The 27,413-nt window shown below is 40.3% G+C and overlaps 2 protein-coding genes across 2 annotated transcripts; both read right to left on the bottom strand.

The window, feature by feature from the left end:
• Positions 1-1,375: 1,375 nt before the first annotated feature.
• On the bottom strand, positions 1,376-2,422 carry LOC131513565 (olfactory receptor 12D1-like). The gene has a single exon (XM_058732666.1). The coding sequence runs from the start codon at positions 2,408-2,410 to the stop codon at positions 1,457-1,459; it is 954 nt and encodes a 317-aa protein (XP_058588649.1). The 5' UTR covers positions 2,411-2,422; the 3' UTR covers positions 1,376-1,456.
• Positions 2,423-24,975: 22,553 nt separating this feature from the next.
• LOC131513566 (olfactory receptor 12D1-like) lies at positions 24,976-27,413 on the bottom strand. Its single transcript, XM_058732667.1, has one exon. It carries the CDS (start codon positions 27,411-27,413, stop codon positions 26,466-26,468), a length of 948 nt encoding a protein of 315 aa, XP_058588650.1. The 3' UTR covers positions 24,976-26,465.

Consider the following 27,413-nt stretch of genomic DNA (forward strand, 5'->3'; position numbering starts at 1 on the left):
CAGTTCAGGGTAGAAATGTCTTCTCCACAAACACATTTTATTTTTTTTTTTATAAACAAAAGTAGAATTGAGGGACTAAAAACAGGGATGAGATCAAACCACACTGTTTGTGTTCACAAAAGTGGATGCAGAGAATTTGAACAGTCAGTCCCTGAGCTCATAAAGGCCTATCACAGTCTTCACCTGCATCTATAAATAGTCATAAATGCTTCTCCCACCATCCCTCATGCACAGAAACCACCCCCGGATTCAGAAAATGGGGAACACAGTGCCTCCCGACATTAGCTCCAGAAATGTCTCAGCAATTATGACTTAGTTGTTTTTGTTACATTTGGGTTTGGTGACAAGTAAGGAAAACAAGACAACATTTTGATAAATTCTGCACATTTCATCAGTATTATGTCATATTGCATCATAACAGTCACTGGAAATTGTCATAGAAATAGTAAAACCAAACAAAAAATAGGAAGTGTTTTGAAACTCAATATTTTCCATGAGCAAACACTGAGGGAAAAATTACCAGCTGATTAGCTAGTAAGGGATTCAGAAATTTTAATTTCATTCTGTCCCCACTTTCAACAATGTTTAATAGCCATCCTGTACAGTTTAAAAAATCTCTGGAGATAGAGGAACCACAACACTTTAGATAAACAATTGTCTATTTTCTCCCTGTCAGTTAGTGCTTAAATCATTTGTTTTAATAACTTACTTGTCTCTAGGTTAGGGAAAAAAGAAGTCATGATGTACTGGTTGAAGCTTCCTCTTAACTCATTTGTAAATTACCATTTCTTATTATCAGTGGTTAAATTCAACTCCTCAAAATATAACAGGATAAGAATTTTATTGCTCACATTTAAATACATTAACTGAGAAGGACCACAAAGATAAATAGCCCTGTGGCACCTGGGTGGTTCAATCCATTAAGACTCTGACTTCCACTCAGGTCATGATCCCACTGTTCCTATGTTCAAGCCCCGCATCAGGCTCTGTGCTGACAACTCAGAGCCTGTAGCATGCTTCAGATTCTGTCTCTGCCTCATTGCCTCTCCCCTTCTCAAGCTCTGTGTCTCTCTCTCTGTCTCTCTCTCAGTATATATAAAAACTTAAAAAGAAAAAAAGATAAACATCCCTGGGAAGTATTTGTGTACTGACATACAGTTAATATAGGCATATTTCTATTCCTGACTTCTTTAGAGAATCCATAAGAATACATAAAAAAAATAAGTTTCATTAACTGATATTCCAAACACAAATTGAACATTAGGATTCCATGGTTGGTGTCCGATGGGTTCATGTTTCCATTATGTTACCTAGTCATGCTTTGGTTAACACAATCAGGCTGTACTTCCCATTTATATTTTCTTTGTATAGCTCGACCTGTTATACATATTGTACATGATCTGAGAAGCAGTCTAACCTCACACACCAACTTTATCATCGCCTATTGCTTCCTGTCTTAGAAGTGTGCTCTAGATGTGTTCAGGTCGCCCCTCCTACTGAAGACACTACTCAAGGCAGCCTTCACGTCCTTGTTCCTCAGTGTATAGATCAGTGGGTTCAGCATAGGAGTGACCACAGTGTACATGATGGCAGCGACCTGGTCCTGGTCCATGGAGCTGCCTGAGGTAGGAGATATGTAAATGAAGATAACAGGAACATAGAGAAGAATGACCACCATGAAGTGAGAGACACACGTGGACAGTGCTTTGTGGAGTGCACTACAGGAGTGGGTCTTGGAGAAAAGAGAGATGATTATGGAGAAGTAGGAGAGAAGTGTTAGGAAGAAGGGGCCCATGGCAATGGTCCCGGTAACCGTGTTGAGAAGCCACTGGTTGAGCTCCGTGTTCCCGCAGGCCAACTCCAGCAAAGGCTTGACATCACAGAAGAAGTGATGGATCTGATGAGAACCACAGAAGTTCAAGCGAGAGGTCATCATGGAGTGCAACAGGGCATGGAAAAAACCAATGGTCCAGACTGTGACAGCCATCTGGGTACAGAGCTGGTAATTCATGATGACAGAGTAATGCAGTGGCCTGCAGATGGCCACAAAGCGGTCAAAGGCCATCACGGCCAACAGCATGGCCTCCGTGCTGCCCAGGAAGTGGAAGAAGTGAAGCTGGGTTATGCATCCCAAGAAGGAAATTGCCTTGTGTGTAGAGAAGAAGTTCTCCAGCATCTTTGGCAGTGTCACTGTGGAGTAGCAGATATCTAGACACGACAGATTTCCCAGGAAGAAATACATGGGTAGATGGAGTCTTGGATCAGAGACGACAACCAAGAGGACTGCTCCATTGCCAACCACAATGACCACATAAATTGCAAGGAAAACCACGAAGAGATAAGGCTGCAGTGCTTGGATGTCTGTGACTCCCAGGAGGAGAAATGCAGTGACTGAGGTTTGATTCAGCATCACTTAAGAGAAAGGATGAATTACTCTATGGAGTGTACCCCTGTTGAGAATCAGAGACTTTGCAGCTGAGGATTTTCCTGTCTACACAATGGGTACTTTGAGGGAGGACATTGTTGTTTTACACAGTTCCCACATCAGACCTTTTATAGGATTTGCCTCATTAGACTATTAGATATTAAGGTGAACTGTTGGTTATGGGCCATTGGTCCACCATTTTTTCCCCTTATTTGATTGTCATTAATATGTTTCTTTCTCCCAGAGACTCAGAGCACGTAGCCAACCTACCATCTTCTCTGGCTGTGCACATCTACCTTCTGATACAAGTGTCCTCTCATCTCCTTAATGAACTCTAATGAGGGTTCTAATGAACTCTAATTAACTACTTGCCCAGACTGCTGTATCCAGACATTGTAAGAAAGCACCTGAAGGATTTTTAATTAAGAAAAATAGACAAGGGAAGAATGACACCAATGCAAAGAGGTCTGAATTAAAATCCAGGTGTGGGATTACCTCTTGTAAAAAGGCAAATCTTGGGCGCCTGGGTGGCTCAGTTGGTTGGGATCCAACTTTGGCTCAGGTCATGATCTCATGGCTTGTGAGTTCAAGTCCCATGTGGGGCTCTGTGCTGACAGCTCAAAGCCTGGAGCCTGCTTCAGATTCTGTGTCTCTCTCTCTCTCTGTGCCTCATACTCTGTCTCCCTCCTGCTCTGTCTCAAAAATAAGTAAACATTTTTAAAAAGGCACATCTTTCTAAGTTTGGGAAATCCCTGAGAGGAGAATAGAAAGATTTAATGTGAGAGGAATAAAGGAGTGGGTTGATCAGGCAGTATTTCTCCATAGCCTGAAGGGGTTTCTAGTCCTTAGAGCTGGAGAAAATTTAGAGAACATACCCGATCTGTGCTGTACCTCTGTAAAAGGCTGGCTTCATGTAGGTCAGAGTAGCTTTCTTTGACAGTATGTTTTGCACACTGTTAATTTTACCTCTCCTGTGTAAGATACAAATGCTATGGCAAATATCATTTTGGGTTCTCTGACTCACCAAACAAAATTGGATCAAAAATTCACTTGGGGAAGAAACCTTTTTCTAACATTTAAAGACAATTTCTAATCAGACCTGTCCTTACTCAGTCATTTATTTCACTGCAATTTTAATGCTGAGAGATTACATATTTACTCTGGAGAACATTTAGAGAACCAGGCCTGCTGAGTTGAGAATGAGATATGGCAATAAAAGTGTATGAAGAGCCTTCACAATCCACAAATGCAATCAGGAATCCATCATAAAATAGGAAACCAGCTCTAGATCTGGGCGCTTACTTGCATATAAACAAGCATGCAGAAAATATGGGGTCCTCTCAGCCCGAGTCCTAAGGCATTCTCTTACCTGATTGTTGGATTCACAGCCTGCCCAGCTTTTCAGGTTTACACTCCCAACAACTGTAAATGGCAGGAAGATATTTGAAGTGACTGTTTGTATTGGGATTGCAGCATGAGCTCTTCGTGTTCAGAAACGTCTTTGTCTCCTTCTGACATTCTTCCTGCCTCTCAGGAGCCACAGACCTTAGACATATAAACACGAAGAGAGTGTCCCCTGGGTGTGAGCATGATCGCTGTGAGAATAAACAGGGTATTTTCCCATACTTGCAATTCAAGACAATTCCTCTTGGGTGTTGCTATCTTAAGTTCCATCTTTTTTTTGTTTTCCCCACTGACCTAAATTTTTCTTTTTTCTTTTTCCTTCTTAATTGCAGAATTGTGGGCAGCACAATTGTCAGGGGCCTCCTCTGTTTTCTTAGTGCAATTACATTTTCTTCCTTTTTCATCATGGGTACTTCCCTGAAAAACTTTGTGAGAAAATGAAAGAAATTTGGTAATGTTTGGTAAGTAATGGAGGCCAGTTATTTTCCATTGACCTGTACAGATGATGATAATCTTTAACATTCCACATAATTTTTACTATGGTCCTGTGGAAAACAAGACAGAGGAACAAGGAGAAGTAGGATTGCTTTTATTTATTCCAAATTAGATTCTTCATTGTTGGTAATAGCGTTAAATTTGTTTAAAATAGACATCCTAAGGCTCACATCTTTCTCTAAGGAATGAGGCTGGTCTCTCCATGTGTATCCTCTCTTGTTGCTGCAACCTTTATGTGAGAATATTCTGTGAGCCTCATCCCAGGAATATATGCAATCTGACATCCATGCAAACTTTCTCATAACAGTTATAAACACCATGTACCCTATCCATCTTTGTGTTGAGATCCATTATTGTTGCTTTGCACGAATGCATTATGTATTTATCACGATAAAAATTCCTCTTTCAGGGCATACTTGGGTGGGCCATTCAGATAACCAGCCAACTGTTGATTTTGGCTCAGGTAGCTTACTCATGGTTTGTGAGATGGAGCCTGACATTGGGTTCTGGGCCCACACAGGAAGCCTGCTTTGGATTCTTGCTCTCTCCTCATTCTCTCCCCTTCCTGTGCTCACATTCTTTCTCTGTCTCTCAATATAAAAAAAAAAAAAAATAAACTTAAAAATATTCCTCATTCAAGCATATGTTAAAAATAGAATGGAAATAACATTTATCATGTTCTAATTGTGGAAGCTATTGTTTTGAGTTTCTTACATGAAATGATCATTTAATTTTTCCAAACATTCAGTGAGGGATGTACTGATATCACATTTACTTTTCAATATAACAGGAGCTCAAAGGATTTATGCAATTTTTCTGTTTCCCCCTCAGTGTTACTGAGGAATCATTGACAAGTACAGTTGTATATGTTTCAAGTGTACAGTGTGATTTTACTTCCATATATGTATTGGAATGACCACCACCATGCAGTTTATGAATGCTTCCATTGTCTCACATTGTTGACACTTGCGTGTGGAGAAAATGCTCAGAGTGTACTGTCAGCTTATTTCACTGCCATTAAATGTTCCTGCTTTACAATAAATTGTGCGACTCGTGTTCAAACTAAGGGTCCAGTTCTACAGCTAACTGCAGTGTGGTCTCCATCCTTTCAAAATACCACCCACATCAATTTTATCTACAGTTCCTACAGATGTCTAGAAATATGATATTTTGGTGAAGTCATGACCAGTACATTTTCTCTTTATGTTTTGTCTCTCTGAGGTCTTGTTTATAAGTCATTTTTCTTCTCGAGTCAAAATGAAATTGTCTTCAATATTCTTTTATTATATGGGTCAGCTTCATGTGCATGTGACTGGAGCCCCCACACAGGGCTGTGCACCTCATTTAAAGCTTTTTTATCATCTTGAAATTCTCAGTAAGTTTGTTTTTTTTTTTTGGTATTTTAATGTATTCATTTAAATTCAAGTTAGTTAACATACAATGCGGTATTGGTTTGAGGAGTAGAACCTAGTGATTCATTACTTACATACAACATCCAGTGCTTATCCCAACAAGTGTCCTCCTTAATGCCCACCACCCATTATAGCCAACCCCCTTACAAAGCTCCCTTCCAACAACCCTCAGTTTGTTTTCTGTATATAAGAGTCTCTTATGAATTGTTTCCCTCTCTCTTTTTTTTTTTTTTTTTTAAATTTTTTTTTCAACGTTTTTTATTTATTTTTGGGACAGAGAGAGAGACAGAGCATGAACGGGGGAGGGGCAGAGAGAGAGGGAGACACAGAGTCGGAAACAGGCTCCAGGCTCCGAGCCATCAGCCCAGAGCCTGACGCGGGGCTCGAACTCACGGACCGCGAGATCGTGACCTGGCTGAAGTCGGACGCTTAACCGACTGCGCCACCCAGGCGCCCCTCCCTCTCTCTTTTTTTAAAGATTACTTATTTATTTGAGAGAGAGAGAGAGAATGAGCTGGGGAGCAGCAGAGAGATAGAGAGAGAGAGAAAGAGAGAGAGAGAGAGAGTGAAGGAGACAGAGGGTCCAAAGCAGTGACTGTGCTGGCAGTAGAGACTCTGATGTGGGTATCATAGTGAAACTGGCAAAATACAAGGATAAAGAGAAAATTCTGAAAGCAGCAAGGGATAAACGTGCCCTCACATATAAAGGGAGACCTATAAGACTCGTGACTGATCTCTCCTTTGAAACTTGGCAGGCCAGAAAGGCTTGGCACGATATCTTCAGTGTGCTAAACAGAAAAAATATGCAGCCCAGAATCCTTTATCCAGCAAGTCTGTCATTTAGAATAGAAGGAGAGATAAAGGTCTTCCCAAACAAACAAAAACTGAAGGAATTTGTCATCACGAAACCAGCCCTACAAGAGATCCTAAGGGGGATCCTGTGAGACAAAGTACCAGAGACATCGCTACAAGCATAAAACATACAGACATCACAATGACTCTAAACCCGTATCTTTCTATAATAACACTGAATGTAAATGGATTAAATGTGCCAACCAAAAGACATAGGGTATCAGAATGGATAAAAAAACAAGACCCATCTATTTGCTGTCTACAAGAGACTCATTTTAGATCTGAGGACACCTTTAGATTGAGAGTGAGGGGATGGAGAACTATTTATCATGCTACTGGAAGCCAAAAGAAAGCTGGAGTAGCCATACTTATATCAGACAAACTAGACTTTAAATTAAAGGCTGTAACAAGAGATGAAGAAGGGCATTATATAATAATTACAGGGTCTATCCATCAGGAAGAGCTAACAATTATAAATGTCTATGCGCCAAATACCGGAGCCCCCAGATATATAAAACAATTACTCATAAACATAAACAACCTTATTGATAAGAATGTGGTCATTGCAGGGGACTTTAACACCCCACTTACAGAAATGGATAGATCATCTAGACACACGGTCAATAAAGAAACAAGGGCCCTGAATGATACATTGGATCAGATGGACTTGACAGATATATTTAGAACTCTGCATCCCAAAGCAACAGAATATACTTTCTTCTCGAGTGCACATGGAACATTCTCCAAGATAGATCATATACTGGGTCACAAAACAGCCCTTCATAAGTTTACAAGAATTGAAATTATACCATGCATACTTTCAGACCACAATGCTATGAAGCTTGAAATCAACCACAGGAAAAAGTCTGGAAAACCTCCAAAAGCATGGAGGTTAAAGAACACCCTACTAACGAATGAGTGGGTCAACCAGGCAATTAGAGAAGAAATTAAAAAATATATGGAAACAAACGAAAATGAAAATACAACAATCCAAACGCTTTGGGATGCAGCGAAGGCAGTCCTGAGAGGAAAATACATTGCAATCCAGGCCTATCTCAAGAAACAAGAAAAATCCCAAATACAAAATCTAACAGCACACCTAAAGGAAATAGAAGCAGAACAGCAAAGACAGCCTAAACCCAGCAGACGAAGAGAAATCATAAAGATCAGAGCAGAAATAAACAATATAGAATCTAAAAAAACTGTAGAGCAGATCAACGAAACCAAGAGTTGGTTTTTTGAAAAAATAAACAAAATTGACAAACCTCTAGCCAGGCTTCTCAAAAAGAAAAGGGAGATGACCCAAATAGATAAAATCATGAATGAAAATGGAATTATTACAACCAATCCCTCAGAGATACAAACAATTATCAGGGAATACTATGAAAAACTATATGCCAACAAATTGGACAACCTGGAAGAAATGGACAAATTCCTAAACACCCACACTCTTCCAAAACTCAATCAGGAGGAAATAGAAAGCTTGAACAGACCCATAACCAGCGAAGAAATTGAATCGTTATAAAAAATCTCCCAACAAATAAGAGTCCAGGACCAGATGGCTTCCCAGGGGAGTTCTACCAGACGTTTAAAGCAGAGATAATACCTATCCTTCTCAAGCTATTCCAAGAAATAGAAAGGGAAGGAAAACTTCCAGACTCATTCTATGAAGCCAGTATTACTTTGATTCCTAAACCAGACAGAGACCCAGTAAAAAAAGAGAACTACAGGCCAATATCTCTGATGAATATGGATGCAAAAATTCTCAATAAGATACTAGCAAATCGAATTCAACAGCATATAAAAAGGATTATTCACCATGATCAAGTGGGATTCATTCCTGGGATGCAGGGCTGGTTCAACATTCGCAAATCGATCAACGTGATACATCACATTAACGAAAAAAAAGAGAAGAACCATATGATCCTGTCAATCGATGCAGAAAAGGCCTTTGACAAAATCCAGCACCCTTTCTTAATAAAAACCCTGGAGAAAGTCGGGATAGAAGGAACATACTTAAAGATCATAAAAGCCATTTATGAAAAACCCACAGCTAACATCATCCTCAACGGGGAAAAACTGAGAGCTTTTTCCCTGAGATCAGGAACACGACAGGGATGCCCACTCTCACCGCTGTTGTTTAATATAGTGCTGGAAGTTCTAGCATCAGCAATCAGACAACAAAAGGAAATCAAAGGCATCAAAATTGGCAAAGATGAAGTCAAGCTTTCGCTTTTTGCAGATGACATGATATTATACATGGAAAATCCGATAGACTCCACCAAAAGTCTGCTAGAACTGATACATGAATTCAGCAAAGTTGCAGCATACAAAATCAATGTACAGAAATCAGTTGCATTCTTATACACTAACAATGAAGCAACAGAAAGACAAATAAAGAAACTGATCCCATTCACAATTGCACCAAGAAGCATAAAATACCTAGGAATAAATCTAACCAAAGATGTAAAAGATCTGTATGCTGAAAACTATAGAAAGCTTATGCAGGTAATTGAAGAAGATATAAAGAAATGGAAAGACATTCCCTGCTCATGGATTGGAAGAATAAATATTGTCAAAATGTCAATACTACCCAAAGCTATCTACACATTCAATGCAATCCCAATCAAAATTGCACCAGCATTCTTCTCGAAACTAGAACAAGCAATCCTAAAATACATATGGAACCACAAAAGGCCCCGAATAGCCAAAGTAATTTTGAAGAAGACCAAAGCAGGAGGCATCACAATCCCAGACTTTAGCCTCTACTACAAAGCTGTCATCATCAAGACAGCATGGTATTGGCATAAAAACAGACACATAGACCAATGGAATAGAATAGAAACCCCAGAACTAGACCCACAAATGTATGGCCAACTCATCTTTGACAAAGCAGGAAAGAACATCCAATGGAAAAAAGACAGTCTCTTTAACAAATGGTGCTGGGAGAACTGGACAGCAACATGCAGAAGGTTGAAACTAGACCACTTTCTCACACCATTCACAAAAATAAACTCAAAATGGATAAAGGACCTGAATGTGAGACAGGAAACCATCAAAACCTTAGAGGAGAAAGCAGGAAAAGACCTCTCTGACCTCAGCCGTAGCAATCTCTTACTCGGCACATCCCCAAAGGCAAGGGAATTAAAAGCAAAAGTGAATTACTGGGAATTTATGAAGATAAAAAGCTTCTGCACAGCAAAGGAAACAACCAACAAAACTAAAAGGCAACCAACGGAATGGGAAAAGATATTTGCAAATGACACATCGGACAAAGGGCTAGTATCCAAAATCTATAAAGAGCTCATCAAACTCCACACCTGAAAAACAAATAACCCAGTGAAGAAATGGGCAGAAAACATGAATAGACACTTCTCTAAAGAAGACATCCGGATGGCCAATAGGCACATGAAAAGATGCTCAATGTCGCTCCTTATCAGGGAAATACAAATCAAAACCACACTCAGATACCACCTCACGCCAGTCAGAGTGGCCAAAATGAAGAAATCAGGAGACTATAGATGCTGGAGAGGATGTGGAGAAACAGGAACCCTCTTGCACTGTTGGTTGGAATGCAAATTGGTACACCCGCTCTGGAAAGCAGTGTGGAGGTTCCTCAGAAAATTAAAAATAGACCTACCCTATGACCCAGCAATAGCACTGCTAGGAATTTACCCAAGGGATACAGGAGTACTGATGCATAGGGGCACTTGTACCCCAATGTTTATAGCAGCACTCTCAACAATAGCCAAATTATGGAAAGAGCCTAAATGTCCATCAACTGATGAATGGATAAAGAAATTGTGGTTTATATACACAATGGAATACTACATGGGAATGAGAAAAAATGAAATATGGCCTTTTGTAGCAACGTGGATGGAACTGGAGAGTGTGATGCTAAGTGAAATAAGCCATACAGAGAAAGACAGATACCATATGGTTTCACTCTTATGTGGATCCTGAGAAACGTAACAGAAACCCATGGGGGAGGGGAAGGAAAAAAAAAAAGAGGTTAGAGTGGGAGAGAGCCAAAGCATAAGAGATTGTTAAAAACTGAGAACAAACTGAGGGTTGATGGGGGGTGGGAGGGAGGGCAGGGTGGGTGATGGGTATTGAGGAGGGCACCTTTTGGGATGAGCACTGGGTGTTGTATGGAAACCAATTTGACAGTAAATTTCATATATTAAAAAATAAAATAAAATAAATAAATAAATAAATAAATAAATAAACAAAAAAGAGACTCTGATGTGGGGCTTGAACTCAGGAGCTATGAGATCATGATCTGAGCTGAAGTCGGATGCCCAATCAACTGAGCCACCCACGCATTCCTCCTTATTTTTCCTTTCCTTCCCCTATGCTCACCTGTTTTGTTTCTTAAATTCCACATATAAGTCAGATGATATGGTGTATGTATTTCTCTGATTTGCTTAGCGTAATATACTCCAGTTTTATCCACATTGTTGCAAATGGCAAAGTTTCATTCTTTTTGATCATCGAGTAGTATTCTATTGTATATATAAACCACATCTTCTTTACCCATTCAAAATTCATGGACATTTGGGTTCTTTCCATAATTTGGCTATTGTCAATAGTGGTGCTGTAAATGTTGGGGTGCACGGGCCCCTTTGAATCAGCATTTTTGTATCCTTTAGGTTAATACCTAGCAGTGTAATTGCTGGGTAGTTCTATTTCTAATTTTTTGAGGAACCCCCATACTCTCTTCCAGAGTGGCTTCACCATTTTTCGTTTCCACTAACATGCATAAGTGTTTCCCCTTTCTCGGCATCCTTGCCAACATCTGTCATTTCCTGAGTTGTTAATTTTAGCCATTCTGACAGGTGTGAGGTGGTATCTCATTGTGGTTTCGATTTGTATTTCTCTGATGATGATGTTGAGCATCTTTTCATGTGTCTGTTAGTCATCTGGATGACTTTTGAAACGTGTCTGTTCATATCTTTTGCCCATTTCTTCACTGGATTATTTGTTTTTTTGGGTGGTGTTGAGTTTGGTAAGTTGTTTATAGATTTTGGATACTTGCCCTTTATCTGATATGTCATTTGCAAATGTCTTCTCCCATTTCATCATTTGCCTTTCAGTTTTATTGATTGTTTCCTTTGCTGTGAAGAAGCCTTTTATCTTGATGAGATCCCAACCTCTGGAGACATGTCGAGTATGAAGCTGTTGTGGCTGATGCCAAAGAGTTCCTTTATATTTTCTCCTCTAGGATTTTGGTGGTTTCCTGACTCACTTTTAGGTTTTTTAGGATTTCTGAAATACTTTTGATTATGATGTAAGAAAGTGGTCCAGTTTCATTCTTCTGTCTATCATGTCTCGTTTTCCCAACACCATTTGTTGTAGAGACTGTCTCTTTTTCCATTGGATATTCTTTCCTGTTTTGTCAAGAAAAGTTGATCATATACTTGTTGATCCATTTCTGGGCTCTCTATTCTGTTCCATTGATCTATGTGTCTGTTCTTGTGCCAGTACCAAACTTTTTTGATGATTACTGTTTTGTAATATAGCTTGAAGTCTGGAATTGTGAAGCTTCCAGCTTTGGTTTCTTTTTTTAACATTTCTTTGGCTATTTGGGGTCTTTTCTGGTTTGATACAAATTTTAAGATTGTTCTAGCTCTGTGAAGAATGCTAGTGTTATATTGATAGGGATTTCATTGACTGTGTAGCTTGCTTTGGGCAGTATTGACATTTTAACAATATTTGTTCTTCCAATCTATGAACAAGGAATGTTTTCCACTTATTTGTGTTTTCAATTTTTCATAAGCTTCTATAGTTTTCAGCATACACATCTTGTACCTCTTTGGTTAGGTTATTCCTCTGCATCTCATGGGTTTTGTGCAATTGGCAATGGGATCAATTTCTTACTTTCTCTTTCTGCTTCTTCACCATTGGTGTTTAGAAATACAACCAGTTTATGTACATTGATTTTATATCCTGCGATTTTGCTGAATTAACGTATCAGTTCTAGCAGTTTTTTGGTGGAGTCTTTAGGGTTTTCCAAGTAGAGTATCATGTCATTTGCAAAGAGTGAAAGTTGACTTCTTCATTGCTGATTTGGATGCCTTTTATTTCTTTTTGTTGCCTGATTGCTGAGGTTAGGATTTCCAGTACATTGTTGAGCAACAATGGTGAGAGTGAACATAGCTGTCATGTTTCTCATCTGGAGAACTTTTCCCCTATGAGGATGATATTAGATCTAGGTCTTTCCTATATTGCCTTTTATGTTGTTGAGGTATGTTCCTTGTATCCCTACTTTCTTGAGGTGTTTTTTTTTTTTAATCAAGAAAGATGCTGTATTTGTCAAATGCTTTTTCTGCATCTATTGAAAAGATCATATGATTCTTCTCCTTGCTTTTATTAATGTGGTGTAGATTTGCAAATATTGAACCATCCCTGCTTACCAGGAATAAACCCTACTTGATTATGATGAATAATTCTTTTGATGGTCTGTTGGAATTGATTTGCTAGTATCTTTTTTTTTTTTTTTTTCTTTTTTTTTTTCTTTTTTTTTTTTTTTCTTTATTTATTTATTTTTTTTAATATATGAAATTTACTGTCAAATTGGTTTCCATACAACACCCAGTGCTCATCCCAAAAGGTGCCCTCCTCAATACCCATCACCCACCCTGCCCTCCCTCCCACCCCCCATCAACCCTCAGTTTGTTCTCAGTTTTTAACAGTCTCTTATGCTTTGGCTCTCTCCCACTCTAACCTCTTTTTTTTTTTTTTTTCCCTTCCCCTCCCCCATGGGTTTCTGTTACGTTTCTCAGGATCCACATAAGAGTGAAACCATATGGTATCTGTCTTTCTCTGTATGGCTTATTTCACTTAGCATCACACTCTCCAGTTCCATCCACGTTGCTACAAAAGGCCATATTTCATTTTTTCTCATTGCCACGTAATATTCCATTGTGTATATAAACCACAATTTCTTTATCCATTCATCAGTTGATGGACATTTAGGCTCTTTCCATAATTTGGCTATTGTTGAGAGTGCTGCTATAAACATTGGGGTACAAGTGCCCCTATGCATCAGTACTCCTGTATCCCTTGGATAAATTCCTAGCAGTGCTATTGCTGGGTCATAGGGTAGGTCTATTTTTAATTTTCTGAGGAACCTCCACACTGCTTTCCAGAGCGGCTGCACCAATTTGCATTCCCACCAACAGTGCAAGAGGGTTCCCATTTCTCCACATCCTCTCCAGCATCTATAGTCTCCTGATTTCTTCATTTTGGCCACTCTGACTGGCGTGAGGTGGTATCTGAGTGTGGTTTTGATTTGTATTTCCCTGATGAGGAGCGACGTTGAACATCTTTTCATGTGCCTGTTGGCCATCCGGATGTCTTCTTTAGAGAAGTGTCTATTCATGTTTTCTGCCCATTTCTTCACTGGGTTATTTGTTTTTCGGGTGTGGAGTTTGATGAGCTCTTTATAGATTTTGGATACTAGCCCTTTGTCCGATGTGTCATTTGCAAATATCTTTTCCCATTCCGTTGGTTGCCTTTTAGTTTTGTTGGTTGTTTCCTTTGCTGTGCAGAAGCTTTTTATCTTCATAAGGTCCCAGTAATTCACTTTTGCTTTTAATTCCCTTGCCTTTGGGGATGTGCCGAGTAAGAGATTGCTACGGCTGAGGTCAGAGAGGTCTTTTCCTGCTTTCTCCTCTAAGGTTTTGATGGTTTCCTGTCTCACATTCAGGTCCTTTATCCATTTTGAGTTTATTTTTGTGAATGGTGTGAGAAAGTGGTCTAGTTTCAACCTTCTGCATGTTGCTGTCCAGTTCTCCCAGCACCATTTGTTAAAGAGACTGTCTTTTTTTCCATTGGATGTTCTTTCCTGCTTTGTCAAAAATGAGTTGGCCATACGTTTGTGGGTCTAGTTCTGGGGTTTCTATTCGATTCCATTGGTCTATGTGTCTGTTTTTATGCCAATACCATGCTGTCTTGATGATGACAGCTTTTGTAGTAGAGGCTAAAGTCTGGGATTGTGATGCCTCCTGCTTTGGTCTTCTTCTTCAAAATTACTTTGGCTATTCGGGGCCTTTTGTGGTTCCATATGAATTTTAGGATGGCTTGTTCTAGTTTCAAGAAGAATGCTGGTGCAATTTTGATTGGGATTGCATTGAATGTGTAGATAGCTTTGGGTAGTATTGACATTTTGACAATATTTATTCTTCCAATCCATGAGCAGGGAATGTCTTTCCATTTCTTTATATCTTCTTCAATTACCTGCATAAGCTTTCTATAGTTTTCAGCATACAGATCTTTTACATCTTTGGTTAGATTTATTCCTAGGTATTTTATGCTTCTTGGTGCAATTGTGAATGGGATCAGTTTCTTTATTTGTCTTTCTGTGGCTTCATTGTTAGTGTATAAGAATGCAACTGATTTCTGTACATTGATTTTGTATCCTGCAACTTTGCTGAATTCATGTATCAGTTCTAGCAGACTTTTGGTGGAGTCTATCGGGGGATTTCCATGTATAATATCATGTCATCTGCAAAAAGCGAAAGCTTGACTTCATCTTTGCCAATTTGGATGCCTTTGATTTCCTTTTGTTGTCTGATTGCTGATGCTAGAACTTCCAGCACTATATTAAACAACAGCGGTGAGAGTGGGCATCCCTGTCGTGTTCCTGATCTCAGGGAAAAAGCTCTCAGTTTTTCCCCATTGAGGATGATGTTAGCTGTGGGCTTTTCATAAATGGCTTTTATGATCTTTAAGTATGTTCCTTCTATCCCGACTTTCTCAAGGGTTTTTATTAAGAAAGGGTGCTGGATTTTGTCAAAGGCCTTTTCTGCATCGATTGACAGGATCATATGGTTCTTCTCTTTTTTTTTGTTAATGTGATGTATCACGTTGATCGATTTGCGAATGTTGAACCAGCCCTGCATCCCAGGAATGAATCCCACTTGATCATGGTGAATAATCCTTTTTATATGCTGTTGAATTCGATTTGCTAGTATCTTATTGAGAATTTTTGCATCCATGTTCATCAGGGATATTGGCCTGTAGTTCTCTTTTTTTACTGGGTCTCTGTCTGGTTTAGGAATCAAAGTAATACTGGCTTCATAGAATGAGTCTGGAAGTTTTCCTTCCCTTTCTATTTCTTGGAATAGCTTGAGAAGGATAGGTATTATCTCTGCTTTAAATGTCTGGTAGAACTCCCCTGGGAAGCCATCTGGTCCTGGACTCTTATTTGTTGGGAGATTTTTGATAACCGATTCAATTTCTTCGCTGGTTATGGGTCTGTTCAAGCTTTCTATTTCCTCCTGATTGAGTTTTGGAAGAGTGTGGTGTTTAGGAATTTGTCCATTTCTTCAAGGTTGTCCAATTTGTTGGCATTATAATTTTTCATAGTATTCCCTGATAATTGTTTGTATCTCTGAGGGATTGGTTGTAATATTTCCATTTTCATTCATGATTTTATCTATTTGGGTCATCTCCCTTTTCTTTTTGAGAAGCCTGGCTAGAGGTTTGTCAATTTTGTTTATTTTTTCAAAAAACCAACTCTTGGTTTCGTTGATCTGCTCTACAGTTTTTTTAGATTCTATATTATTTATTTCTGCTCTGATCTTTATGATTTCTCTTCTTCTGCTGGGTTTAGGCTGCCTTTGCTGTTCTGCTTCTATTTCCTTTAGGTGTGCTGTTAGATTTTGTATTTGGGATTTTTCTTGTTTCTTGAGATAGGCCTGGATTGCAATGTATTTTCCTCTCAGGACTGCCTTCACTGCATCCCAAAGCGTTTGGATTGTTGTATTTTCATTTTCGTTTGTTTCCATATATTTTTTAATTTCTTCTCTAATTGCCTGGTTGACCCACTCATTCGTTAGTAGGGTGTTCTTTAACCTCCATGCTTTTGGAGGTTTTCCAGACTTTTTCCTGTGGTTGATTTCAAGCTTCATAGCATTGTGGTCTGAAAGTATGCATGGTATAATTTCAATTCTTGTAAACTTATGAAGGGCTGTTTTGTGACCCAGTATATGATCTATCTTGGAGAATGTTCCATGTGCACTCGAGAAGAAAGTATATTCTGTTGCTTTGGGATGCAGAGTTCTAAATATATCTGTCAAGTCCATCTGATCCAATGTATCATTCAGGGCCCTTGTTTCTTTATTGACTGTGTGTCTAGATGATCTATCCATTTCTGTAAGTGGGGTGTTAAAGTCCCCTGCAATGACCACATTCTTATCAATAAGGTTGCTTATGTTTATGAGTAACTGTTTTATATATCTGGGGGCTCCGGTATTTGGCGCATAGACATTTATAATTGTTAGCTCTTCCTGATGGATAGACCCTGTAATTATTATATAATGCCCTTCTTCATCTCTTGTTACAGCCTTTAATTTAAAGTCTAGTTTGTCTGATATAAGTATGGCTACTCCAGCTTTCTTTTGGCTTCCAGTAGCATGATAAATAGTTCTCCATCCCCTCACTCTCAATCTAAAGGTGTCCTCAGATCTCAAATGAGTCTCTTGTAGACAGCAAATAGATGGGTCTTGTTTTTTTATCCATTCTGATACCCTATGTCTTTTGGTTGGTGCATTTAATCCATTTACATTCAGTGTTATTATAGAAAGATACGGGTTTAGAGTCATTGTGATGTCTGTATGTTTTATGCTTGTAGTGATGTCTCTGGTACTTTGTCTCACAGGATCCCCCTTAGGATCTCTTGTAGGGCTGGTTTCGTGGTGACAAATTCCTTCAGTTTTTGTTTGTTTGGGAAGACCTTTATCTCTCCTTCTATTCTAAATGACAGACTTGCTGGATAAAGGATTCTCGGCTGCATATTTTTTCTGTTTAGCACACTGAAGATATCGTGCCAAGCCTTTCTGGCCTGCCAAGTTTCAAAGGAGAGATCAGTCACGAGTCTTATAGGTCTCCCTTTATATGTGAGGGCACGTTTATCCCTTGCTGCTTTCAGAATTTCCTTTTATCCTTGTATTTTGCCAGTTTCACTATGATATGTCGTGCAGAAGATCGATTCAAGTTACGTCTGAAGGGAGTTCTCTGTGCCTCTTGGATTTCAATGCCTTTTTCCTTCCCCAGTTTAGGGAAGTTCTCAGCTATAATTTCTTCAAGTACCCCTTCAGCACCTTTCCCTCTCTCTTCCTCCTCTGGGATACCAATTATGCGTATATTATTTCTTTTTAGTGTATCACTTAGTTCTCTAATTTTCCCCTCATACTCCTGGATTTTTTTATCTCTCTTTCTTTCAGCTTCCTCTTTCTCCCTAACTTTATCTTCTAGTTCACCTATTCTCTCCTCTGCCTCTTCAATCCGAGCCGTCGTGGTTTCCATTTTGTTTTGCATTTCGTTTAAAGCGTTTTTCAGCTCCTCGTGACTGTGCCTTAGTCCCTTGATCTCTGTAGCAAGAGATTCTCTGCTGTCCTGTATACTGTTTTCAAGCCCAGCGATTAATTTTATGACTATTATTCTAAATTCACTTTCTGTTATATTATTTAAGTCCTTTTTGATCAGTTCATTAGCTGTTGTTATTTCCTGGAGATTCTTCTGAGGGGAATTCTTCCGTTTGGTCATTTTGGATAGTCCCTGGAGCGGTGAGGACCTGCAGGGCACTTCCCCCGTGCTGTGGTGTATAACTGGAGTTGGTGGGCGGGGCCGCAGTCCGACCTGATGTCTGCCCTCAGCCCACCGCTGGGGCCACAGTCAGACTGGTGTGTGCCTTCTCTTCCCCTCTCCTAGGGGCGGGATTCACTGTGGGGTGGTGTGGCCCGTTTGGTCTACTTGCACACTGCCAGGCTTGTGGTGCTGGGGAGCTGCCGTATTAGCTGGGGTGGTTAGGCAAGGTGCACGGGGGCGGGAGGGGCAGGCTTAGCTCGCTTCTCCTTAGGTGATCCACTTCAGGAGGCGCCCTGTGGCAGCGGGAGGGAGTCAGATCCACTGCCGGAGGTTTGGCTCCGCAGAAGCACAGAGTTGGGTGTTTGCGCGGAGCGAGCAAGTTCCCTGGCAGGAACTGGTTCTCTTTGGGATTTTGGCTGGGGGATGGGCGGGGGAGATGGTGCTGGCGAGCGCCTTTGTTCCCCGCCAAGCTGAGCTCTGCCGTCCGGGGGCTCAGCAGCTCTCCCTCCCTTTGTCCTCCAGCCTTCCTGCTTTCTGAGCAGAGCTGTTAACTTCTGACCTCCCAGACGCTAAGTCGAGCTTGCTGTCGGAACACAGTCCGTCCGGCCCCTCCGCTTTTGCCAGCCCGACTCGGGGGCTCTGCTTGGCTGGCGAGCCGCCCCTCCGCCCCGGCTCCCTCCCGCCAGTCCGTGGAGCGCGCACCGCCTCGCCGCCCTTCCTACCCTCTTCCGTGGGCCTCTCGTCTGCGCTTGGCTCCGGAGACTCCGTTCTGCTAATCCTCTGGCGGTTTTCTGGGTTATTTAGGCAGGTATAGGTGGAATCTAAGTGATCAGCAGGACGCGCGGTGAGCCCAGCGTCCTCCTACGCCGCCATCTTCCGGAACTCCCCCTGCCTCTAGCTTTTGACAATACCTTTAAAAAACATAATATAAGACCAGTGGGGGTAAAGGAGAGTGACGTCAGCAAAATGGCAGCAATGAAATTTCTAGCACTTGTCTCTCCAGAAACAGCAATGTGAACAATTATCCACATATGAGAATACCTTCAAGAAGCCAAGGATTCCAGATGAGGGACTACAGCACCTTATTACCTAACGTAGGAATGTCTCACTTTTTACAACTTGTTATTCAGTTGTGTGTGGATCAGTATTTCAGACGTCAAACCCTAAACATACCAAAAGGCTTTCTACAATTTTAAGTGCAGAGTTCCACCATTTTCTACTTTCAGGAAATCTCAAGTTATCTCCGGTTTGTCATCCTAAAAAATCCGGAATAGAGCCACGGCAGGCGAGGAACAGAGCCGCTGCCAAACCACGAGGCCAGAAACCGATTTGCTAGTATCTTGAAAATTTTTGCATACAGTTTCATCAGGGGTATTGGCCTATAATTCTATTTTTTAGTGGGGTCTTCGTCTGATTTTTGAATCAAGGTAATGCTGACCTCATAGAATGAGTTTGGAAGCTTTTCTTCCATTTCTATATTTGTAACAGTTTGAGCAGAATAGGTATGAACTATTTTTTGACTGTCTGGTAATAATACCCCAGGAAGCCATCTGGCCCAGGACTCTTGTTTGTTGGGAGATTTTTAATAACCAATTCAACTTCTTTACTTGTTATGGTAAGGTTTTCTATTACTTCCTGTTTGAGTTTTGGTGTTGCATCATTTTCTAGAAATTCATTTCCATTTCTTCCAGACTGCCTAGTTTGTTGGCATCTAAATTTTCATATTATTCTAATTTCTTGTATTTCTGTGGTGTTGGTTGTGATCTCTCCTCTTTTATTCATGATTTTATCTATTTGGATTTTCTCCCTTTTTTCTTTTTGATAAGTGTTGCTAGGGGTTTATCAATTTTTAAAATTCTTTTAAAGAACCTGAACTTAGTTTCATTGATTTGTTCTACTATTTCTTTTATTTGTTGTGTATCATTCATTTATGCTCTAATCTTTATTGTTCCCTTTTCCTGCTGGCTTTAGGCTTTATTTGCTGCTCCTTTTCTAGCTCCTTTATATTTAATGTTAGGTTGTGTATTTGGAACCTTTGCTGCTTCTTGATATGGGCCTGAATTGCAGTATACTTTCCTCTTAGGACTGCCTTTGATGTATCCCAAGAATTTGGACTGTTGTGTTTTCATTTTCATATGCTACCACGTATTTTTCAAATTTCTTCTTTAATTTCCTAAGTAACCTATTCATTCTTTAGTGGGATGTTGTTTAACCTCCATGTATTTGAGGGCTTGTTTCCAATTTTTTACTTGTGTTTGATCTCAAGTTTCATAGCACTGTGTTCTTAAAAAATGCATGGTATGATCTTGATCTTTTTATACCTGTTGAGGGCTGATTTGTGACCCAGTATGTGATCTATCCATGTGCCCTTGAGAAGAATTGTATTCTGCTGCTTTAGGATGAAATGTTCTGAATATATATGTTAAGTCCATCTGGCTCAATAGGTCATTCAAAGGCATTGTTTCTTTGTTGGTTATCTGCTTAGATATTCTGTCCATTGATGTAAGTGTGGTATTAAGGTCCCTACTTTTTTGTATTATTATCAATGAGTTTCTTTATGTTTGTGATTAATTGATTTATATATTTAGGTGTACCAAGTTGGAGACATAAATATTTATAATTGTCAGATCTTCTTGCTGGATAGTCCCCTTAATTATGATCTAATGCCCTTCTTCATCTCTTGTTACAGTTGTTTTAAAATCTTGTTTGTTTTAGGCTCCTGGGTGGCCCAGTTGATTGGGCATCTGACTTCAGCTGGGGTCATGATCTTACAGTCCGTGGGTTTGAACCCCACACTGGGCTTTGTGCTGACAGCTCAAAGCCTGGAGCCTGCTTCAGATTGTGTCTCCCCCGTCTCTCTGCCCCACCCCTCTGCTTGTGCTCTCTCTCCCTCAAAATAAATATAGAAACATTAAAAAAAAATAAAGTCTGGTTTGTCTGATATAGGTTTGACTATTCCGGCTTTCCTTTGATGTCCATTAGCATGATGGATGGTTCTCCATCCCCTCACTTTCAATGTGCAGATGTCCTTAGTTATAAAGTGAGTCTCTTGTAGACAGCATATAGATGCATCTTGTTTTTTTTAATCCATTCTATGTCTTTAATTGGAGCATTTAGTCCATTTACATGCAGATTGATTATAGAAAGATATGAATTTAGTGCCACTGTGTTACCTGTAGAGTTGGTGTTTCTGGTGATGTTTTCTGTCTGTTGTAGTCTTTGTTGTTTTGGTCTTTTTTTTTTTTTTCCTCTTCTTTTTTTCCACTCAGAAAGACCTTTTAAAAATTCTTTTAGGGCAGTTTTAGTGGTCACAAACTCCCTTATCATTATCATCATCATTATTATTATTATTATTATTATTATTATCTTTTTTGTCTGGGAAACTCTCTCTCCTATTTTGAATGACAGCCTTGCTGGATAAAGAATTCTTGGCTGCATATTTTTCTTATTCAGCACATTGAATATTTCCTGCCACTCCCTTCTCAGCTATAATTTGTTCAAATAAATTTTCTGTCCCCTTTTTCTGCTCTTCTAACGAGATCTGTAAGATATGGATATTGTTTTATTTCATGAAATCACTAAGTTCTCTAAGTCTTCCCTCATGATCTAATAGTTTCCTTTCCTCTTCATTTCAGTTTCATTGTTTTCCATAATTTTATATTCTGTATCACCTGTGTCTACTCTGCTCTTTCAGTCCTCATGGTGACTGTATCCAGTCAGTATTGCCTGTCAGTTATAGCATTTTTTATTTCATCCTGACTAGTCTTAGGTCTTTGGTCTCTGCAGCAAGTGTTTCTCTGGTGTCTTTTATGCTTTACTCAAGACCAGCTAGTAGTCATATGAGTGTTTTAAATTCTTGTTCAGATCTATTGCTTATATCTGTTTTGAGCAAGTTAATGACTGTGATTTACTCTTGACCTTTCTTTTGGGGAGAATTCCTCCCTCTTGTCCTTTTGGCTAAATTTCTGTCTCATGTGTTTTAAAAGCTTTGTTATGTTTTCTGCACCTGAGAGTAGTGCAATAGTAAAAAGGGGTCATATGCTGTCTAGGGCCTCACACTTCAGAGAGTGTTTCTGGTGTATGCTGTATGCCTTCTGCTGTTGCGTTTTGGCTACTCTTTCCCACTGGTCAGTTCTCTGCAGAGCTCCTCCTTGCTTGCTGTGGGGGGTGTTTGGAGCTTTAACTAGGTGGGCCTGGATAAAGGGAAAAAATGCTGGTCCCCTAAAAAAGAGAATAAGAAAGGCAACAAGAAAACTCCCAGAGAATCAAAAAAAAAACTATAAGGTTGATTTCAAAGACAATGAAAAGAAAAAGAGAGAGAGAGAGAGAGAGAGAGAGAGAGAGAGAAAAGAAATAGAAAAGAGTAATGAAGGCTGAGGTCCCCAAAAAGTAGAAAAGAAATTGAAAAAAAAAAAGACAAGAAATTATGAGGCTGATTACAGAAGTAAAAAAGAAGAATTGAAAAAAAAAAAGAGAACAAAATGTAAGCATGGTTCTGTCTCCGGCAGAACTGCAGGTGTCATTTTGATGCATTGTCTTTTTAGTTTACTTGGTGCATGTGAGGTGTGGCCATGTTGGTCTGAAGGAGAGGCCTGATGGCTCAGTCAGTCCTGCCCCAGTGAATAAACAGTTGCCAGGCACAAAGGGCTGGGGTTTTGTCTAAGCAGATCCTGCCTGCAATGGGGGTCGTTGTGATGCTCTCTGAAGTGCCACCATTTTGGTGTTTGGGGGAAAATGGCCCAACCCAATCTCTCTTCCTTGGATTGGGGATGTCGACCCCTGCTGTTCAGCCAGCATTCACATAATAACGAGGGCCAATAGCTCACCCTACACCAGAGCTTTTGTGCGTTCTTTGGTGCAAAGCTGGGATTCACAATTTGAAGTTTTAAAGGACCTTGCACTGCATGGACCCGCTTCTCTACCTTGGAATAGAGACTCTCCATGCTATGTGAAGTCCTTTGTCCCTGAAAAACTGTCCTACACCTGTGCATTGCACGGAATCTGTGGTATAGCACCGCTAAATGCAGAAAAGATTATATTCCTTCTGGGTGAGTCTCTGTCCCCTGCTGATGAAAGACTTTTTACTGGTACTTGTAGGGTCTTTTTCCCTGATGAGGCAATATACCCTCTTCTCAAGCACTCCAGGAAGGGGACTGTTCTCTTCTGGTTCACCCCAGAGATTGCTACACCACACTATGCACTCCGGGCCCACTCCCTTCTCCCCAGGAGCACACACCACAATTCCTCTCCTGAGAAAGTCACCCACTTCCAAAATTTCAGAATTTGAGCTCCACATACTGTAAAACAAACAAACAAACAAACAAACAAACAAACAAACAAACAAACGGGACACTCAGTACTTCTCACTCCCCAGTGTGTATCCAGAGAGGTTTTCTTCTGGTACGACCTCAATGCAACACCTTTTCAACCCCTCTCACTTTCTCTCCCCTTTGTCTCTCCCCGGAATGGGTTCCCCTACCTCTGAGGAACTGCCTTTTTTTTTCTCCCCCAATTCACTTCTATGTACCTCATACCTTTCGTGCTGTAAAATCACACTGTGATTCAACATATATATGCATTATGGAATTTCCTACCACGATTATTGCAGTTACTATATGTCACCATATGAAGTTATTATAATATTGTTGACTGTATTCCTTCTACTGTACTTTAAATCTCTGTGATTTATTTTCTCTATAATTGGGAGTTTGTATCCCTTAATCCCCTTCTCCTATTGCACCCTTCCACCCACCTCCCTGCCCTCTGGCAAACACCAGTTTGTTCTCTTTGTTTATGTGTCTGTCTGTCTGTTTGTTTTTCTTTATCTTGTGTTTTCAGATTCCACACATAAGTGAAAGATATGGTATTTATCTTTCTCTGACTGACTTATTTCATTTGCATTATACCCTGAAGATCTGTCCACATTGTCACAAATGCCAGCACTTCCTCTTTTTTGCACAACTGAAAAATATTCTATAATATACCTAAATCTATGTCTGTCTCTACCTAGGGCAGATAACTTGATCCTTTAATTTGAAGTTCTTTAGATCAAAAAGAACCATATTTGAGGAACTGTATCCAACAAGCCCCGTGTATACCTTGACCCAGTGTAGGTGAAAAGATGTAGATTCTGACTGATGTTGTAATGGGAAGAGATTTTAAGATCATTCGGAGGGAGAGAAAGTATGTGGGGACAATGTTAATTATTGGTAGACAGAGTTGGGACTATGGTGGATTAAGGATGTCCACAAAATTTTTTGATATTCTTTCCAGTTAAAGGTGGGGATTTCCTCTTTCTGAAGTTTGGTTGGCCTGTGTCTATTTTGTCCAAGGTGACAGAGGTGACGTCAATACTGGTTCTTGGGTTTGTTGGAGAGATTACTGGCAGCCTTTGTCCTGGTCTGTTGGCCCCCACATAGAGTGTCAAGCCCAAGGCCTCCATGCTGCAAAAGCACAGAATAGCCACTTGGAGAGAGTGGACCAAAGGAGACCCAGACAGAGACTTTGCCAGCTCTCAACTCTTCCACGTGAGGATGCTCAAGTCGGCTCAGCCATGGCACAAGCATGATCGAGGAGAACCAGCCCTGCCCTGCTCTGTTCTTCCCAGTTCCTGAGCCTCAGAAGAATGCAATTGACTGGTATAGGTGTCTTCAGCTTCTGTGTTTGGGGATGCTAGTGTGTTAGGCAGCAGTAGCAAACCAGATAATGATGTGTTCTTCTCTGGTTCACAGCCTGCATGGAGCTTGGATTTTGTAAACAATTCTGATCAACAGAAATGAGGGGCTGAGACAGTTCAGGGTAGAAGATGCCTTCTCCACAGACACATTTCATTTTTTTTTTTATAAACAAAAGTAGAATTGGGGGACCAAAAACAGTGGATGAGATCAAACCACATTGTTTGTGTTCACAAAAGTGGATGCAGAGAATTTGAACAGTCAGTCCCTGAGCTCATAAAGGCCTGTCATAGTCTTTATCTGCATCTCTAGTCAAAAATGCTGCCCCTGCCATCCTTCAGGCCCAGTATCCACTCCCAAGACTTAGAAAGTAGGGAATATAGTGCTTCCTGACATTAGCTCCAGAAATGCCTCAATTCATACAATTATGACATAGTATCTTTCACTATGTATGGGTTTGGTGACAAGTAGGGAAAACAGACAACATTTTGATGAATTCTGAACTTTTCCCCAGTGTTACAATGTATGGTATCATTTATCATCTATGAAGAAAGCATAGAAATAGAAAAATAAAATAGAAAAATAGGTAGGTTTTTGAAACTCATCATTTCTTGTGTCCAAAGATTGAGGAAAAAATAATATACTGATTAGCTAGGGAGGGATTTTGAGATTTTTTTTCCAGTCCGTCTCCACTTTCGGTAATATTTAACAGTATTCAATTACAGTTTTTCCAGTTGACTTTAAGACATCTCTAGGGATAACATTTCCAAAACTCATTAGATAAACATTGGCTAATTTGTCCATGTTTATTAGTGCTTAAATCATTTGTTTTAATCACTTACTTGCCTCCTGCTTATGGAGATACATACTGACTAAAAATTCCTTTAACTCATTTGTGAATTACCATTTCTTTAAAAAAATTTTTTTAATGTTTATTTATTTTTGAGAGAGAGAAAGACAAGGTGCGAGCAAGGAAGGGGAAGAAAGAGACACACACACACACACACACACACACACACACACACACACAGAGTTCGCAGCAGGCACCAGACTCTGAGCTGTTAGCACAGAGCCCGACGCAGGCCTTGAACTCACAAACTGTGAGATCATGACCAGATCTGAAGTCGGAGGCTTAACCGACTGAGCCACCCAGGTGCCCCTGAGAATTACCATTTCTTATCCTATTCAGTAAATGTGGCTCAAAATTCATCCTCAAAATGTAACAATATAAGAATTTTTTTTTTTACTCACATAAAATATGTTAAGTAGATGGGCCACACAAAGAGCCATAAGTAGCATTCATGTACCTAATATATGAGTATATAGGCATATTTCTATCCCTGATGTCATTAGAGAATCCATAAAAATACATTAAAATCATTTTTATGAACTCATATCCTGAACACAAATTGAACATTAGGATTCTATGGCTGGTGTCCATTGGGTTCATGTTTCCATTATGGTACCTAGGAATGCTTTATTTAACACAATCAGGCTGGACTTTCTCATTTATCTTTGGACAACTCCACCTATTACACATATTGTACATGATCTGAGAAGCAGTCTAACCTCACACACCAACTTTATCATCTCCTGTTGATTCCTTTCTTAAAAGTGTGCTCTGAATTTGCTCAGGTCATCCGTCCTTCTGAAGACCCTATTCAAGGCAGCCTTCACGTCCTTGTTCCTCAGTGTATAGATCAGTGGGTTCAGCATAGGAGTGACCACAGTGTACATGATGGCAGCAACCTGGTCCTGCATGGAGCTGCCTGAGGCAAGAGATATGTAAGTAAAGACAACAGGAGCATAGAAAACAATGACCACCATGAAGTGAGAGGCACACGTGGACAGTGCTTTGTGGAGCGCACTACAGGAGTGGGTCTTGGAGAAAAGAGAGATGATTATGGAGAAGTAGGAGAGAAGTGTTAGGAAGAAGGGGCCCATGGCAATGGTCCCGGTAACCGTGTTGAGAAGCCACTGGTTGAGCTCCGTGTTCCCGCAGGCCAACTCCAGCAAAGGCTTGACATCACAGAAGTGATGGATCTGATGAGAACCACAGAAGTTCAAGCGAGAGGTCATCATGGAGTGCAACAGGGCATGGAAAAAACCAATGGTCCAGACTGTGACAGCCATCTGGGTACAGAGCTGGTAATTCATGATGACAGAGTAATGCAGTGGCCTGCAGATGGCCACAAAGCGGTCAAAGGCCATCACGGCCAACAGCATGGCCTCCGTGCTGCCCAGGAAGTGGAAGAAGTGAAGCTGGGTTATGCATCCCAAGAAGGAAATTGCCTTGTGTGTAGAGAAGAAGTTCTCCAGCATCTTTGGCAGTGTCACTGTGGAGTAGCAGATATCTAGACATGACAGATTTCCCAGGAAGAAATACATGGGTAGATGGAGTCTTGGATCAGAGACGACAACCAGGAGGACTGCTCCATTGCCAGCCACACTGACCACGTAAATTGCAAGGAAAACCACGAAGAGATAAGGCTGCAGTGCTTGGATGTCTGTGACTCCCAGGAGGAGAAATGCAGTGACTGAGGTTTGATTCAGCAT

This window comes from Neofelis nebulosa, chromosome 6, assembly GCF_028018385.1.
Source record: "Neofelis nebulosa isolate mNeoNeb1 chromosome 6, mNeoNeb1.pri, whole genome shotgun sequence".
Taxonomy (NCBI): domain Eukaryota; kingdom Metazoa; phylum Chordata; class Mammalia; order Carnivora; family Felidae; genus Neofelis; species Neofelis nebulosa.

Bases quoted from the DNA above. Each gene is read 5' to 3' on its own strand.
- LOC131513566 (XM_058732667.1), bottom strand. From the start codon at position 27,413: ATGCTGAATCAAACCTCAGTCACTGCATTTCTCCTCCTGGGAGTCACA.
- LOC131513565 (XM_058732666.1), bottom strand. From the start codon at position 2,410: ATGCTGAATCAAACCTCAGTCACTGCATTTCTCCTCCTGGGAGTCACA.